This window comes from Cydia pomonella, chromosome 3 (genome assembly GCF_033807575.1).
Source record: "Cydia pomonella isolate Wapato2018A chromosome 3, ilCydPomo1, whole genome shotgun sequence".
Lineage (NCBI taxonomy): Eukaryota > Metazoa > Arthropoda > Insecta > Lepidoptera > Tortricidae > Cydia > Cydia pomonella.
The window spans coordinates 6,477,093-6,496,286 of NC_084705.1; the positions used below are offsets into that span (position 1 = coordinate 6,477,093).

Below are 19,194 nucleotides of genomic sequence, written 5' to 3' on the forward strand. Positions count from 1 at the left end.
AAAGAAGAGTAGAATTTAAATATATGTCATTTTTCGATCATAACAAAAGCAGTGAAAGTGAAGGTAGAAGAGGAAGAAAGCGAACCAATATTAAATACGACGTCGTCGCCGCAAACAAACCGGAATTTACATCTAGGTACGGTTGGCGACATATATAACTCATAATATACATATACTTTTTGTTTAATTCTAATTTTAGTATCTGATAGCCATAGTCTCTTTATACTTCTCGGACTGCGCTTTCCGCTGGTCCTGCGATCTTCCTCGCGTCTCCAGTAGCTCTTCGAGTGAGTTTAAAAGTCAGACGGCAGTCGCTTCCGTAAAAAAATGTGCCTGCGATGATTTTCGGGAGTAGGGGTAGCCAGGCGGATTATGAGATGTTTGCGGACTTACATGATACTCCTCTGCCTGACGACGGCAGATAATAACCAGGTATCTTCTGGTAAAGGATGATACCTGAAGAAGGAATTTTCAAAAACATTGCTGTCGACGAAGTTTGGTACCTACTTTAAATCAAACTATAATACTGCGTTCATAATTGTCTTCCATAAAAATGGTTTCGTGAACGGGAAAGACATATAATAATAACACCTATTTAAAAAGCCCGCTACCTCATTAACATTTCAATTAGCTCGTTATCAAAGTTACCGAGGAAATTTTTCGTCGGTAAACTGTTTCGAAATTGTAATTTATTTCAGTCCCTGTGGTGGTTGGCGACGCAATATAAACAAAATAGTTTAATTGCTTTCACGAAGTTTGTTACACAAAAACGCCGCGGGTAGGCCGAGGGTGGGAGCAGACTGACAATTTCTACTTAATAATATCATATACAACAGGAATAATTGTATTTAAACTGTCAAGAGTCATACTAACATTAAAATGTCAAGAGGTTTTGAAGGTTTAACTCACGCATTTTTAGTGACTTACAGTGCTGAGCAGATCTCAACTCGGCTGTCTACCATTTTATTCTGCATAGTGCTTGTGTATTTGGGCCACATTGCCAGAAAAGAGAGTGATAACCTGGACAAGTTGGTAATAACTGGTAAAATCGAAGGCAATAAGCCGAGACGCAGGAGCCCAATGAGGTGGACAGACCAAATTCGCTCAGCCCTTGATGTATCACTCCGCGGTACCATACATTCAGAAAGAGGCGACAAACAGAAAGAGGTGGCGGCAAATTGTCAAGGAGACGCTGTTCCCTAGAAATGGCCACGACCCTCATGATGAGGAAACCAATGCAAGGAGGGGAAAGTGCTGAGAGATTCAGCAGTGAGCGGTAGATAAAACAGAAATGCTTGTTATATGCATTCATTAATATTGTATGCTCTGAATCCGCAAAAAGCAAAACTGAACTGTGCAGCGAGTGTTCCGAACTATTGCACAATTTCTGTTATAATTATAACAATTTATTTCTTGGCTCACGCTTCACCGGTTCTGGAAAACAAAGGAAACTTTTCATGAATCAAAAAATACACTACTTAACATTCTTTTTCAATACCTACACTATAACTGATTACCTACCAAAGTAAAGTAAGGCTTTACATTGGTAAGTAATCCCATTATGAAAACTCGCTGCGTTTCAAAATAGTTTACGAACGCCTCACGCATTCCTCACATATTACAGGTTTTGGGACAGCGCAAATTGGTGCACGTAACAATAAGACCAAGCTAATTATCTAATATTTCAAATTTTCATTTGATAACTGACCTTTTCTGTCCCTCATGTCGCTTAAGACTCTTGAGATAGAATTTGTTAAGATACGAGTATTGCTGTTGACATTATTGGAAAGTCTGGATAAAAATGTTAATAAAAAGAGTAAATGGTGACTGACATCTTGGTCCCCTGACAAGATTGTAATACAATATTCGCTCCATTACTCTTACCGGGTACGATTCAACCGTACCTTCTAACAAAAGTTTATTTTTAAGTGAGATGAATGAGAAAGATTGCGGGACTTGTAGGAGACTTCCGAGGATAGGGACACGTGGAAGAATAAGACGGAGGCCTTTGCCCAGCAGTGGGACAATAAAAGCTTATAATAATAATAATTTTTAAGTGATTTTACGTTTACATTACTTTATATTTCAATGGATGAAAATGTAACATTTTGATATTTTGTTCGTGTCTCTCTAGGTACTGAAAAAGGTAGCTATCTAATATTTGTGTTGACGTCAATACCTACATTTAGAAGCTCAATCTTAATAAAGTTTGAATCCAAAGGGACGCCAGAAAAAAAAGAAAAAGACGAAAACAAATTTTGAGCTGTGTCTAAATTAGAATAGGTATCCTTCAAATATTCGGATAGACATTCATAAAAGTTATGAAAGTAATGCAATATTTTCCTATTATTTATAACTTTATTATAATGTACAATCAAATGAAAGTACATATAAATAGTTACTTAAGAAGGGAGAACCGTATATATATTTATTTTATAGACTATTCGAGCATGACTGAACTGAATGCTTAAAAATAAATACGCTCAATAATTCTTCTTCTTCTTCCGCTCCGCTTGACAACTCAATACTCAACTGACGCTCAATAATAAGATTAAACTGCGAAATATAATATCGTACCACACTGCTACATACACACAGTAGGTACCTATGTAAATATAATACAGGCGAATATTTAAACGGTGGTTAGCATAGGACCTAAGTATATTGAGATATATTTTGCTTAGAAATAAAATGAAAACAATAACCATACAAAACACAGGTTTTTAAAGTAACTTTGAACAGAGCTTTTTAAAGTAACTTTCAACGCTTGTTGGTAGGTTTGTTGTTGGTAGGTTGGTTGGTTTCAACGTTTGCAGTACATTGCTGCACAGTAATTTTTCGAAAATTAATTACGGGGTTATAAATAAGTGTAACTTAAAAAAAAAACTTGTTAATTGATGATTACACGTATAAATTCTATTTAAATTTATAAAGTACAATACTCAATATATTGTAAAATATTGTTAGACTAAAAAACATGGGTAAAACTTCTCAAAACGGCGACTATAAGTGTTCCTAGTTGACTTATGGAACCCTAAAAAGTATCCTTTCCTTGGTCGTTCTGTTATTTCTAAATCCATAATACCATATTGTAATATAGCACCAACTCCAGACACATTACAGTGCGCTTCGCAAAACAAACAAATACCTTGATCAAATAACTAAAATCTTTAGCAACGTTTACATACTTTCACGAACGCTTGGAACCCTCACCCGTCAACCTATACGTACACCAAATATGTATGGAAGCCGAGAAATCGACGGGCCGAATGGCCACTGTATTTGTACTATATACGATACCTAATAAATTCCTGATAAGGGTGTAACGCTGTCCATTACACGGGAAAGTTTATCTCAGAAACTGGATTTGCCGTTAGAAAAATCCGTAGAATGTTTATGTAGTACGCTATAGATATGTTTTCGATAAGTGCGGTTAGTTTGATTTATGAAGCGACTAGTTATTATTTTAGTACAGTGTGGATATTGTTCAGTAATCTGTATACATTAAATACCTTTTGAATAATAAACCAAAAAAAAAACAATATTTTTACAAAATTTATGTCATTTATGTATATTGAACACTTGGATTACGTAAGAAATTAATTTAGTGTCTACGTGTAGTAACACTAGTAACATTGTTTTGACTAATAAGGCATATTTTTGTGCTTCATCATGGTTATTTAGATATATCTGCGTATATTTTGTAACAAAATATCCCAGGTCAAAAGGCAGTCACGCACCTGTAGTAGGATCGAAAATGGGTTTTGATGAACTTAGGCCATTCAATCGAAAAGGGTCCCTTTTTGCTTGAATTGGTTTTTCCTCGTTATTATTATAACAGAAAATAATCCTGAATTGTTATGGTCTTGCAAATGTACGCAATAACAAATTAGGATTGAGTTGGTTAGGTAAGGTTAGTTTTTAATCTTCTTAACGTCAGTTTATAATTCAACTAGTGAGATTGTAAACTCAGCAGTGGCAGCATTTTTATCGCTTGTCTGGTGTTTACGATTTTACGGTGACATGTGACATATACTTCATAAATGAAACTTGAATTGAGTTATTTTATTGTCTTATGAAGTAAATTCTCAAATCTCAAACGAAAAGAGTTTGTATTACTCTTTTCGTTTAAATTGGATCCGTGCATTGGAAGAACCTGCCGACGTGCAAAATTATCTTATTGTAAGTTTGATGGCAGGAGGAGAAGGGGAAGAAGAAGGTTCATCTACCTTGACCACATTAAAAAATGGACGAACGTAAATAAAGCAGCCATGCTAGCACGAATGGCCAAGAAAAGGAGAGAGATGGCAAAGGTGGTCTCCGACGTCCGTTAAGGCATGGCAAATAAAGAAGAGGTATATTCATAAAGTAGTAAGATAAAAAACTAATTATGTGATGTTGTATTTTCATGGGTCGTGTTTTAAAAAGTATAAAATTAAAGCTAAACTCGAATCCGAGCTCTCTTATGTCCACGTTCAGCTACCTACGAAATGGAAATGCAGGATAATGCCTGGATGAAAACGGATTTGACGGCAACTGCTGGTAACAAACTCAACAAAGAATATTTTCAATTTCATTAAAAGGTCGTACATACTCATTCTTCTAGGAAAGCATTTTCATAAATCTACAAACCATTAAATAAATCATATTTAATGGTTTGTAGATTTTATGATGATTCTATAAAATAGTAAAAGGTATTATGCCTACAAACCAGTTCATTGACTATAGTCCAAATCTTGTTCTATAAGTATTAAGCTGCTCTCTATCTCAAATAAAGAAATCTTTGAAAAATCTCGCCGAAAATTTAAAACAGGTGAAGCCAGACAAGAGACAATTATCCGAAGTACAGATAAAATTAGCATAAAATAATTAGCTGAGAGGACAAGAAAAGACAAAAAAACGTGGCATATCTTGTCTTGGAGAAAACAAAGCTAACCACTAATGAGTGCTCATTAAAGTAATCGTTTTGTCGTAAAAGTAAATTTTCATGATATTAATCAGTTTTGTAAACGATGCTCCTTAAATAAATTATTGAAAGAGAAATATACTCATATTTCTAGTGCCTTCAGAGTCAAGCATCTGACAATCTGGCCAGATACCTTCGGAACTATTAAATATTGAAATATTCACCGCCGTTATTATTCCGCAGTCTTCCGATATCAGACTTCGCTTTTTCCTGCCCATTATTGTATTATTCTCGAATGTGAACAAAATGATGAATATTTTACAAGTTTAATGCTAAAGTCATGTTTGAAGCAGTTGGAATTTTTAATAGTTACACTTTTGTAAAATGTATAGTTCTACTTATAACCCTATATATTATGACACAACAATAAAACTGTAAACCGGTTACAGTAATAACTAAAATACACAAACAGAACAGTAATAAATGGTTTTCTATGATTTAAACCAGTCCGGATACAATGTAAGAGCGGCTACATATCTAAATATTTTTATATACCAATCGAAAGGTTTTAGTTTTTATCGTCATTGTGTAATTTTGGTCTATAATTTTTGTGCAAAATAATTTCTTCAATTTGTCGCATACAGTGAAACTTGCATATCATCCAGCGGTGGCAGCATGGTTCCATTTTTATCACTTGTCACTATGCCCGTCACTTTCATACTTGTTAGAACGTGACAGGCAAGGTGACAAATGATAAAGAGCCGACGATCTTAGCCCTACAGATTCCGATCATAGAATATCGACACGTTGACAATTTTATATCAATTAAAGAGTAGGTATTTTTCACTTATAAAGGTCATTCCAAATGTCAATTTTGTTGTCTTATACTTGGGTACTTATGTCTGACTTCATCTATGGAAGTGCAAAAAGCAACTCAAAGCACTCTCAAAAGATTAAAGTTGATCCTTATTTAGTCTATGGATTATTCAAATTGATCTTTTATATAAAACATTCATTAGTAGTATATTCAGTTATAACACAAGGCTTATACATACTACTATATTAGGAGTAGTTTTAATTTAAAAAAAATAACTAAATATATAAACTTAACTTTACAGTTTTGTTCTAAAACGTCTACTCACACGGGTCTTTTGTACCTTTTTGTGACGGGAGCTATCAATCTTTTCCTGCCCGACATAATAGATATCAAGGTTAATTCCCACATAAAATATCAGCGTGAAATTTTCACGTAGTCATGGAATTTTCCATCAATCACGACTCAGGTAATCTCATATTGCCCTAAAAATTGTGATAGGATAACCAACGCGCGTGATATGGCATTTTTCGCTTTTACACAATTCATATTTATTGAGAATACATCAGGTTCTGTTAACATTTGATAATTCATCGTACCGAAATAATACGACTTTCTAATATCAATAACATACACAAGTAGAAAAAAAGAGGACTTGACCTTACAAGATGGCTAGTTTTATTGCTGCTGAGTACCTACGTATCTATTTTTAGAGTTTGTAATAATTTGCAGAAAAGTAGATTATTTGTTAGAATACAAGCCACGTTGTAAGTTTTAATTAAAAACTTGTTTGCTTTCGTCGACTCTACAAGTCCACGTTATTTTTACAAGTATAGGAACTTACTCTTAATTTCGAAGCGAAATACTTTTTATTAAGCCTCGCTTTTTGCCTGAATGAGTGCTATAGTTTGTTTGGTTTTTATTTATTTAGTTTCTCTTAACTGAATGTAAAGCTTCCGCTTTTAAATATCACACACACATGTTCTTTGATGAAGTAAGTCAAGTTTAATTTTAATTTTATTATTTTTAATTTATAAAGTAAATTTGACGATTATGATGAGAAGAAAAACATACTTTTGACGAATATAGCAAATTTATAGTGTAATTTCATCTTGAGATAAAGAGATTGAATCTAAATCTTAAGCCGTTTAGATATAGACCTCTATTATAAAATAGATAAGGTAAACATGTAAACATGTCCTAGTGCTCAACATGCTAATTCCCAATGTACCTTAAGGTGATATGTTAAGACCAGATAAAACATGTACCGGGGCAGTAACAAGCACTTGTACGTAAACATACATACTACGTTATGGATATGGGTAAATACTATTTAAAAAAAATTAAAAGTATTTTTTAACTTTCACTGTAGACGTTTTTATTGTATTCTTTCTTTGATAATGATCGATCTTTGTTTTTTTTTTGTAAGTAGTAATTTCGGAGTAGATGGCCGTAAGGATGAGACTAAACATTGAAGCATTTCGTGGAACTGGTACGTAGGTGTCGCTAGTTTTTGTGCGGTTCGTGCGTGGAGTGAATGCAGCAATTTTTTTTTGAAAAAAAAAAACCTACTTATGTATTTTTTTAAATGAAATTATTTATTTCTGCATTCATGGATACATAGAGAGATAGAGGATGTTATATTTGTCATATTAGTAAAATATTTTTAAATAAATGTAAACAAATGACTATCATTTTTCAATTTCTCTTTATTTTTACGTTTATCTTGTTTTTATTTGCTCTTAATACATTTGCTATACCCATATATCAAGCTGTGTTTGAAATCTATCGGTTTCAACATATTTTAAACACCTTGATAAATAATATAATAAATAAATAAATATTATAGGACATTATTACACAAATTGACTAAGTCCCACAGTAAGATCAATAAGGCTTGTGTTGAGGGTACTTAGACAACGATATATATAATATATAAATATTTATAAATACTTAAATACATAGAAAACAAGCAAACTCACTCAGGAACAAATACATATCCATGCTCAACACACGAATAAATGCCCTTACCAGGATTTGAACCCGGGACCATAGACTTCGTAGGCAGGGTCACTACCCACTAGGCCAAACTGGTCGTCATAAAGAGAAAGTAGTAGTAATTTTATATTGTAAGCCAGTTTACTGTCACACATTCACTGTGTAAGTTTACTCGACAGAGCAATAAAAGTTAAGCGTCATAAATAATAGACAATTGCCCGGACTTAATAATGATTAAAACTTAATAGAAAGGCTATTTGTAACCAATCGCAAAGTGGTTGATTTTATCACCATAATGATATTAAATTACACTTTTAAAACACGTGTCATTCAGTATCGTGATATCAGTCGCGTTCTGTGCTTGTGTGCAAACATAAATTGTACTTAAAAAATATTTGTGTTCAATCTAAAATATAAAGTTATGTATTATTCTAATAAGCACACTGCTAAAATTACTCCAGTTAGAATGAACAATTTCTTGGACAATCGGTTTTTTATAATACGTCAACTTAGGCCTCTTATTATTTTTCAAGCTTTGGTTGGAGTTAGTCGTCTTTACCTTTTAAAACCTAAAAAAATCCTTGAATGGATGAGCTACTGCTACAGCTTTTTGGCCATGTTGCTCCTCTGTTACTCACTATTGCAAGATAACTATGTTGGCGCGACTTACATAGTGTTTAAGTGCACTTCTTGTATTGAATTTCTTATTTTAGTCTTGACTTCAATACTCCTACAAAGGCGTTCGATGACAGAGTTCTTTAAAAACTTGGAATCTTTCGACAGAATTATGAATATCGAAAAAGATATATTTATCACTGTGCCTATGTACAGACCGATACTCTGGTTAATATTTAGTACTTTTATTACTATTATTGAGTTTTTTGTCCTTTTCGAATCAAGTTTCTCTTATTCGATCACTAATTTGACTATAATGGTCCACGATGCTGAGCAAGTATTTTTTGGAACAATGCTGAGAGCAATTTTCGAGCGAGTTCGTATAGTAAAAGCGCATGTAATAAAAGTGTGCGATAGGACTTCTGAAGAGACAAGAAAGCCCAAGAAACCAGACAAGGTAGAAGCGTTATCGAGGAAATCCCAACACGCTATAAGTTCCTTGCACGAAGTTTACGAGTCCTTACACAAATGCTCCGAACAACTTAACTCTGTGATGAGCTTTCCGGTACGTCCGATTATAATAAATAAATTATATTTCATTCTCTTAGGTTTTTTAGTAGTAGTATTTGTTGCGTTACATGCTGAACTGTTTTTACTACTGACCTTATGTGCATTAAAAACAAATATACTTCATCAAATAACCCGGCATATTCATAAGGATTAATTATTTTGAACTATATTTTATTTAAGATAATGACGATGTTGTTGGCATCTGGGCTATCGACGATAATCTTGTTAAAATACGCATTCTCAATTTTTCAAGCGAACGAAGAGTCAAAAGATGTGAGTGTAAACATTGAATTTAATATGTTTTATCATATTAACTCTTACAATACGTCATAGTCTTGTTGTTTTACAGTTGTTGTTACTGGTATACATCTTTATCAGATGTTTGAAGTACACGATTTTGGTGATCATACCGTGTTACTACTCGAGCAAGACCACAACGCAAGTCTCCATCATACGGAAAACTCTTCACGATGCCCTAAACAATGATCAGTTTGGTAAGTATTTCTTTCGAGTGTATGCAAGCCAGCATTTGCAACAAAACTTTCTAAATATTATTTTTGTTATTTAAAATTACCAATAAGCTGCTACATTTCAAATTCGCTATCTGGTGCAGATATATGTAATTATGAATATTTTTTGCACGTAAAAAGAGTTTTTACAGCTCTGACCGGGAAGATTTTGATTCCAAGGCACCTAGCGTCATTTGATGAAACAATTTAATATCGAAATCTTATTGTAATAGGTAGTGATTCTATTCTCTTTGCCTTATTGTAGGATTTTTTACTATCAATGAAGGTACGTAAAATACCCACGTAGAATTTAATGGCATATAATGCATTTGGTATGAACCAGACGCTGCAATTTGCGTAATGAGATCGATAGTACATTTACAGCTAACAGGTTTCTCTGGGATTTACTTGTAACGTGTTTAAATATGAAAAAGAAACGTGTGCGTTTTCAAATATATTTATAAAATAAATTTATTTAAAATATATTTTAATTTTTTTATTTTATTTGGTGTCCAACTACCTAATGTTTAATTGAAGACATTTCCTGTAACAATATAAGCATAATCATAACCATCTTTATTTATAAAACCAATTAATACGTCAAATATAAATTTTACATATAGGTACATTATATAGGTACAAATTAAGAAGACTTATAACATAAGATCGAACTCAATCCACCCAACCCAACTAAACTTATTGTAATTTTAAGTAGCTTTCTCTCAAAAGACTTTTTATGCTACGGTAGGTATAAATAATTTAATTATTTTTTCAAAGCCATCATCTCAAATAAAATAAATCGGTTAATAGTCAACCTAACAAATCCCGCTCAGTTAAACTTATTTTAGTTAATGAGAACCGCATATACGATGCACATCAGAAGCCCTTAATCAGGCACCTAATGTACCACGGCAGTTTAACACTACCTGACAAATAATAGCTTATATGCTCGTAGCCAATGCTTGTTACGTACCGTATTTGTTTCAGATAAAATAGATTGTCGCCGTCTGAAGGCGTTTTTCCAGCTGACACGTGACAGTGAGTTCGCGTATGCGCTATGGGGTGTGATCAATCTCAACATGTCGCTGCCGCTCAGCTACATCAGCCTCTGCACCACCTACTTAGTCATCATCATACAGTTCTCCAAGTTCATTGACTAATGCTGTCAGATAGCGACTAAGTGCTTACCGTTGGATAAGATGTAATCAACTTCAAGATATCGCTACCGCTCAACTACTTATACATCAGCCTCTGCACCACCTACTTAGTCATCATCATACAGTTCTCCAAGTTCATTGACTAATGCTGTCAGATAGCGACTAAGTGCGTACCGTTGGATAAGATGTAATCAACTTCAACATGTCGCTGCCGCTCAACTACATCAGCCTTTGCGCCACCTACTTAGTCATCATCATACAGTTCTCCAAGTTCATTGACTAATGCTGTCAGATAGCGACTAAGTGCGTACCGTTGGATAAGATGTAATCAACTTCAACATGTCGCTGCCGCTCAACTACATCAGCCTCTGCACCACCTACTTAGTCATCATCATACAGTTCTCCAAGTTCATTGACTAATGCTGTCAGATAGCGACTAAGTGCATACCGTTGGATAAGATGTAATCAACTTCAACATATCGCTACCGCTCAACTACTTATACATCAGCCTCTGCACCTAGCCTAGCACCTAACCTAGCCATCATCATACACTTCTCCAAGTTCATTAACCAATGCCATCAGATAGCGACTACGTGCGTTGAATAAGATGTGATCAACTTCAACATGTCGCTACCACTCAGCTACATCAGCTTCTGCACCACCTACTTAGTCATCATAATACAGTTCTCCAAGTTCATTGACTTATGCCATCAGATAGCGACTACGCACGTGGGAGAAGATGTGATAAACCTCAACATGTTGCTGCCGCTCAGCTACATCAGCCTCTGCCCGACTTACTTAGTCTTCATCATACAGTTCTCCAAGTTCATTGACCAATGCACTCAGATAGCGACTTGTGTGCCCTGGGATAAGATGTGATCATCTTCTACGCGTCTGACATGACAAAAGGTATTGATTATTAAATTTAATATTAATGAAAAGTTTGAGCTAATTATTTCAGTTTATTAGTGTGAACTTATCAACTTTGGTAGCTACTAAAAGTTATTTTTTGGTTTTCTTATTGTAATAATTTTAGTTTATTGACCACCACCTGTATAAGGCCCATAATTTTCATTTACTCCTTTACCTATAACGATAAAATAAAATCAGTATATGAAAGTCAGACAAGTAAAAGAGCGTAACTTTGCGGCACTCACGTTTTTTTTAATAAAAAGATAAGTTTTTTTAACTCATTTATAGCAGAACATGAAAAGTACAATACGAGTACAATACAAATAGCTAGTATAGTAGCTTTTTAATTTAGTGTAGGCCATGAATACAGGAATATTTCTAGAAGCTTTCGTCATAATGATCATGCCTTTAATTCATGAATGTAAATAAATGTGGTTAACTTTACTTGATGTTGCATTTTTTTAACTTTTAAATTGTTCTCACTACTGAGGTGAAAAGTTGTATGTGTCACACGAGAGCAAAGTTATTTTACATCTCGTGTTTTTGAGTCCCTCGCAAGAAAATCTTGAGCTTCTCGGAATCTTGCTGACTTCGAAACTCAACTTCGGCCCGCACATCGACTCGAAAGCACAGTTAGCAGCAAAAAAGCTGGGCATCCTCAACAAGGTGAGGCAGTATTTTACACCTAGGCAGCTGCTCGACCTTTACCAAGCACAAGTCCGATCGTGTGTGGAATACTGTTCACATCTGTGGGATGGTTCAGCCAAATACCAGCTTGAGGCGCTCGAGTCAGTCAAGAGGAGGGCCAAGAGAATTATTAATGACGACGATCTGACGAATGCTCGACTTCAAAGTCTGGAGCATCGTCGCAAGGTTGCCAGCCTAACGATCTTTTATAGGATACATTTCGGAGAGTATGCTGAGGAATTGCACAACCTTATTGCTCCGTCCCCATTTCACCATCGGACTACCAGATATTCAGCACTTCGGCATCGCTTCATGGTAGGTATTCCACAAATACGCACGAAGCGTTTCGCTTCAACATTCCTTATGTGAACTGCCAAGGAGTGGAATGCCCTGCCCGAGTCTGTGTTTCCGTATGAGTACATCTGAATCTCTTCAAGGCTAGAGTAAATAGGTATCTCATAGGTAAGCGTGCTCCACCGTAGACCGCATCATCACTTACCATCAGGTGTGATCGTGGTCAAACGCCTGCCTATCCTCCGTAAAAAAAAAAAAGCCAATTTTCCTCTCTTGTTGCACAAATAACTATTATTGCACACCTCAATAAAAGAAAACAATACAAAAGAAAACAGCAACGCAAGCAGGTAAACAACCTGTTTGTTTATTTTTAGGCTTTAATCTTTATTTTTATTTTTTGTTCTATTTTTTTATTATAATTTTTAAACTAAGAAGCTTTCAATTTCATGAAAATATAACACAGTTAAAAATTACTGTCACATATGGACAGACAGACGGACGGACAGACGTAAATGACGAAACTACATATGGGTTTATGGGTTACCTACGTTTTTTTTTCATTTTGGCTACGAAACCCTAAAAACGGTTACGAAGGCTTCAACAAAATATTCGAGCCAGAATTGAACACAAACTTTTTAAAATAGCATAGTCACAAACCTATACAGAATCGTATAGCTTATAACCTAAATTGAATACAGTAGCCCGCCGAGCAAATGGTTATTTAAAAATGGCTAACCGCGGAAATTTCAGATCGTTTTAGTAGCAGGAAAGCGCTTGGATTTGCCAATATTTGCTGATGAAAAAGAAAGATGAATTTATCTATGAATTATTGGACCGGTTTTTTAACATTGCAAAACGTAAAAACCCTACATTAATCATTTTTAAAATAGGTATGTTAGTTTAGTGAGTAGTAACAATTTGATGTGGTTCATGTTGCAAGGGTAGTCATAAAAGTCACGCACCTGAGTTTAATAAAAAATATTAAAGACCCGTTTTTTACAGATCTTGGTGTTTTTGGGTTTTTTCAACTGAGAATCACTAACATATTCAATCCTGATACTAAAAAAGTCCCAAAAATTTGTATGAAAATTGTAGTTTCATTCCACTACGAAAAGTGAAAAAAAAAAAACTCACTCTAAAACGTAACGTAATGAAACGGATATTTTGGGTCATCTTTTTAATGGTAGCATAAATAATGCTGTTGATTCTGGGTAAAATAAGCCCAGGAATGACCAAATTTGTAAGAACCAGCTTACCTATAGTAATAGCTAGTATTACGTATTATTATTCCACATTTTTGCCTGTTTGGTATAGTTTGCATTTTTATGCAACTAGAACGAGACATATTTTATAATGAGAATAATATGCATAAAGTATCACCCTGATACATTTTATAGTTACTCTCGTTAAACTACTTATAGGTACTTACAAAATATATTAAATCTAAAAAACAAAGGTCATGAGTTCTTATCAGTGAGCTGGCAATAGACAATCAAGAGCGATACAAGGTTGGTGGATTCTGGTTTCAATTTTTCGGACCCGGAACCACCATAAAAAGGTGTTTTCCTTCAATGTTCCGGATTTGGGACCGCAAACCGAAACTTCCGAATTGTGGAACAGCATGCACCACGGGATTGGAGAAGGCCAAATATTATAGGAAAATTTCGTAAATGTTCAGTGACTGCGACATCCGGCCCACGAAGGAAGAAATATTAAGCGATCCCTAAGCATGTTTTTAATGTTTACGGATGTGGCAGTCATACAGAAAATAGTAAAGAAACTAACAAAACAATTCTAATTAGCAACTGAAATTAAATAATTACAACTCTTACCCGATCTGGAGATATGTACACAGCATTTTACCAACAAAATGAGATAAATAATATTATAGACAGAATCAAGGGTAGTATGTTCAATATCTTATATTCCACGAATTATTTGCAAGAAATATGTGGCCAATTTTCATCATTTCTCATGTGCAAATAATGTGTACAGATTGCCGAACGAAATTTTAAAATGTTGTTATTTTGTCAACAGGCCAGCACAAAGCGCTTAATGCGAAGAAGGTTTAAAAAAAAAAATTTAAAACAAAATTTATTTGTTTCCAGCGATTTGGCGCATATGTGTACAACACACATAAAAAAAATACATTAATGGTTTTATAGCAAACGGTTATAATAATGGGTTGTAAATTTGATCTGGATTTGTTATGGACGTGATCTGTCAATATAAAACAAAACGTTTCTGGCTGAAAAAATGACACTTTTGACAGTGACAGATCATATCATAATTGTTTACTTTTTTATGGTGTAAGAATAGTATATATACTCTCCTGGCTGGTTTCAACCACGGCGACTGTTTCATCTCCTTCGAATACGTTCGTGTGCTCGCAAGTGGCTCGCGTAGCCGATTTTATTTGCGAAGACCCGTGCCCACGACAGGCAAGAAAGCACACTATTCACATAATTGTACATGATAGCCGCTGGTGGGCGGGCCTTCAGCTCATGCCGTCTGATATCGAGTTCCACAAGTCGACGGGATTCAAAATCATTTGTTTCTTAACTACAAAAGGTCTCCATACAGGGCGGTCGGCCGCCTGCTTCTCCCACAGAAACGGGTCAATGTTGCAGCTCTTCATGTGGCGCTTAAGCACAACTTTATACCTGAGAAGTTGCCCGCCGTGCTGTCGCTAGCCCTCCTCCAGCTCCGAGTAAAAGATGCGCTTAGCCACCCGTCCCTCAGCCAGCCTTGAAACGTGGCCGCTCCAACGAAGTTGTCGTCGCATAATATAGACTTCGATCCCATTCACTTTGGCTCTTCGCAAAATTTCGAAGAAGAATAGTGTGAGTTAAAAGAATTAGGTACCTACTCTAAACTTATATAAAAGGAAAGACCGATATAATTATTTTCTGTAAATACAATAACAAATGTCGCCATAACATTTAGTCACACGTGGAACGGTCCTCGAGCGTTCATTACGTATTCCCGGACCGCACGCGTTTGCGGGATAACTCGATCGTCTTTATTTTCGTACGCACGTGCATGAACACGTTCATTTTCTACACGACCTCGCACATCGAGGCGGTTACTACGTGATTTAATTTACTTCATGTTTATAAGTTGGGTTATAGCAAAACCTCCAAATCAAATTATATACCTACATGTTAAAAAATAACACACAAAAACATGGCCCCTAATGGAGCTCAAATAGCCATCTATAGCGATGCTCGCATTTTAAGTGAAATAAGAGGAATACAAAAATTGTTGGGAAGAAATGATTTCGCTATGTCAAATGTTTCTGTGTGGAGAGCTCCTAATGATTTAGTCACGTATCAAACAGCGTTCCTCAAGCTTTAGTAGAGCTGCGTATTCACTTAGTGTTCTAAACAGCTCGCGTAGCCAACATGCCAATCGTTAACGCTCCGTAGCGAACGAAACGCAACTGTCACTGTCGCACTAATTTGGAAGAGTGGGAGAGAGAGGACTACGCTACGCTACGGAATGTTAACGATTGGCATGTTGGCTACGCTGGCAGTTCTGAGCGAGAAATCGTTCGTTCGTTCGGTTAATAGAAACACATGATCTAATAGCAAATGGGAACACTAAGTGTAAACGCAGTTTTAGATATATTCCCGACCCGCCTACGTCTGCTCCATGACTCGATCGTATTTATTTTTATACGCACGTGCAAGAACACGTCTATCCTCTACATGTTCTTGCCTCCACCATGCATATCATAACATTTTTTTCCTAGTAACTACAAAAGCTTGACGCCTGCCGCGTAAAATATTATGTATGTTTTAAATTACACAAGTTTTTTTTTATATACTGGGTGTGGCCTTTTACACGAGCAAATAACTAAAACATACATTGTATTCCCCAAACGATAAAACTTTTGTTTAACAACTTTTCAAAATCATGAATTTCTATCTTTTATAAAAAAAAAATTGTCTTTAATGAACGCTTACATCATTGTTAGTGGGGTTTTTAGGTGCACTCAATGTATGGGAACCAATATTTTTCTCATTAAAGCATGAGACTTGGCACACTTGTTACTAAGGTGGACCAGAGTCGAAAACGCCCGGGAGGCAGCGGGAGACACCCCTCTAGGGGGGAGGGGGAGGGGGTGAAGTTTTCCTACGCCGCGCGCACTGTTGGTCGTTATAACTACTAAACTATAGCTACTAGGGCAAGTGTGGTATCATTTTCGGATAAATAAAAGATGGTCAATCATTTTCTAAAACAAAAAAAACACCTTTACATAGAAAAAAATTGAAATACGGCCCAAAATGTAAAATCTTTTGAGTAAAAAAAATCTTTCAAGGTCAATAAATTTTTAATGATTACCGATATCGGATTAAAAAAATATATTTAAAAAGGCGCATTAATACAGATTCCAAAAATATAAGTAACATTGCAAATATTTAAGAAAAAAATTGTTTAAAAAAATATAGAACACCGCGCGGCAGAGTCGTAAAAAATTCTTAGCCAATTATGAACATCAAAAACGAGTTTTATAGGTTGCTAGTGTCCTGTAAGCTGTAACTAATAAGGATGGAGTTTTCATTAGATATAGTATATCATCATATCAGCTCATATATGTCCCCACCGAGGGGCTCGAGCCTACCCTGCATTAGGGTGATCGGGCCTTAGTCGATCACGCGAGCCCAGTACGGGTTGGTCGACTTCACACACAAGCTTCGAGTTTCCTCGCAGCCGTGTGCAGGTTTCCTCACGATGTTTTCCTTCACCGTAAGAGCGTCGAATAAACGTACATATGAAATCGAGATTCGAAAACACATTGGTATGCGGCCAGGATTCGAACCACGACCTCCCGCACAGGAGGTAGCGGTCTTAAGCATTACGCCACCGACGCTCTCTATATATAGTATATAGCTCAATTTTAATAATTATTTGATAGAAGACATTTTTTATCGTGTGTATAAGCATATTTAAACTTATGGCTCAGCTGGGCACGATTTCAAGTGACCCAAAATCTATAAAGAAATTAAACAAACAGTATAGAATTTTACTTAAAAATGTTTATTATTTACATTGTCCCCCACAATCGCAAAGCTCCGTGCACTTAAATTGCCGCTGAAAGCACCGGCACCTCGAGCCGCCGCACCTCTTTTTGCATCTGCACCGGATCATTTCCAGGCATGCATCTGCAGCTACGGGCAAGTCTGTCCATGTAGGTTGCCAGCTTTCACTGACTTTTCTCCATCCCCAGTTAGATGGACAGGGAAGATTTTGATTCGGTGACATCTGACCCCATACATGGACTGCTTGGAACACTGCCCGCAGGAAATGCTGGTATAGAGCAGCTTTCGTCGGAGGTATATTCTCCAATTGGCGGTCTTTTTTCGAGAATAGGTGCTTTCGGGCTTCGTTTACGGTTGTAAATGAACTGGCTCTAAAACAAAACAAAAAAATTTGTTACTAGACTATTTTATTGTATTGCTAGTTTTAAAAAGTGCTTATTACCTGTCATATAAAATGACGACAAACTTTTCGATTACTGTAAACGCCTCGCTAGTACTCCCCTCATATGCTGCCAGAAACCCTTCTGTGGCATTGGGAAATGCGTTCCATGCATCTATTGCACTTTTTTTTCCTTTCCCGTTAAAATAGGACACAGTATCACAACCTGTGAAGGCATGGAACAGGGGGAGGACTTTCGCTTTTTGTGGCCCTGTAAAAGAAAATAATATGTTTTATATAGCCCGCCTAGTACCTGAGCTAGAAGAGCTGTGGGTACACGTAGGTACTGGTAAACACCACCAGTATCTTCCTTGTCACGAAATAGCAAAAACTCTAGGTAAAAAATAATTATAAATTGTATTTATCTACGTTACGCCCTAGCCACTAGCTAGAATAGAATAGAATGCACTGAGACTATAACGCTAGGCGGGCTATATAAAACATATTATTTTCTTTTACAGGGCCACAAAAAGCGAAAGTCCTCCCCCTGTTCCATGCCTTCACAGGTTGTGATACTGTGTCCTATTTTAACGGGAAAGGAAAAAAAAGTGCAATAGATGCATGGAACGCATTTCCCAATGCCACAGAAGGGTTTCTGGCAGCATATGAGGGGAGTACTAGCGAGGCGTTTACAGTAATCGAAAAGTTTGTCGTCATTTTATATGACAGGTAATAAGCACTTTTTAAAACTATAGCAATACAATAAAATAGTCTAGTAACTAATTTTTTTGTTTTGTTTTAGAGCCAGTTCATTTACAACCATAAACGAAGCCCGAAAGCACCTATTCTCGAAAAAAGACCGCCAATTGGAGAATATACCTCCGACGAAAGCTGCTCTATACCAGCATTTCCTGCGGGCAGTGTTCCAAGCAGTCCATGTATGGGGTCAGATGTCACCGAATCAAAATCTTCCCTGTCCATCTAACTGGGGATGGAGAAAAGTCAGTGAAAGCTGGCAACCTACATGGACAGACTTGCCCGTAGCTGCAGATGCATGCCTGGAAATGATCCGGTGCAGATGCAAAAAGAGGTGCGGCGGCTCGAGGTGCCGGTGCTTTCAGCGGCAACTTAAGTGCACGGAGCTTTGCGATTGTGGGGGACAATGTAAATAATAAACATTTTTAAGTAAAATTCTATACTGTTTGTTTAATTTCTTTATAGATTTTGGGTCACTTGAAATCGTGCCCAGCTGAGCCATAAGTTTAAATATGCTTATACACACGATAAAAAATGTCTTCTATCAAATAA

The 19,194-nt window shown here is 36.0% G+C and overlaps 1 protein-coding gene and 1 long non-coding RNA gene across 2 annotated transcripts; one reads left to right on the forward strand and one right to left on the reverse strand.

Annotated features, from left to right (window-relative positions):
* Positions 1–8,969: 8,969 nt before the first annotated feature.
* Positions 8,970–11,080, forward strand: LOC133515920 (uncharacterized). Its single transcript, XM_061848566.1, has 3 exons — positions 8,970–9,182; positions 9,253–9,392; positions 10,368–11,080. Exons 1-3 carry the CDS (start codon positions 9,087–9,089, stop codon positions 10,570–10,572), a joined length of 441 nt encoding a protein of 146 aa, XP_061704550.1. The 5' UTR covers positions 8,970–9,086; the 3' UTR covers positions 10,573–11,080.
* A 6,404-nt stretch (positions 11,081–17,484) lies between these two features.
* LOC133515921 (uncharacterized) lies at positions 17,485–18,634 on the reverse strand. The gene is made up of 2 exons (XR_009799138.1): positions 17,950–18,634; positions 17,485–17,878 (listed from the first exon to the last, which is right to left on the reverse strand). It is a non-coding gene; the product is annotated as an uncharacterized LOC133515921 (long non-coding RNA).
* Positions 18,635–19,194: the final 560 nt, after the last annotated feature.

What these genes read in the sequence shown, in the direction of transcription:
- LOC133515920 (XM_061848566.1), top strand. Translation starts at nt 9,087, where the DNA reads ATGACGATGTTGTTGGCATCTGGGCTATCGACGATAATCTTGTTAAAA. An exon ending in AAGAGTCAAAAGATGTGAGT is followed by an intron (nt 9,183 to 9,252) that starts GTAAACATTGAA and finishes GTTGTTTTACAG; the next exon opens with TTGTTGTTACTGGTATACAT. An exon ending in GATGCCCTAAACAATGATCA is followed by an intron (nt 9,393 to 10,367) that starts GTTTGGTAAGTA and finishes ATATGCTCGTAG; the next exon opens with CCAATGCTTGTTACGTACCG.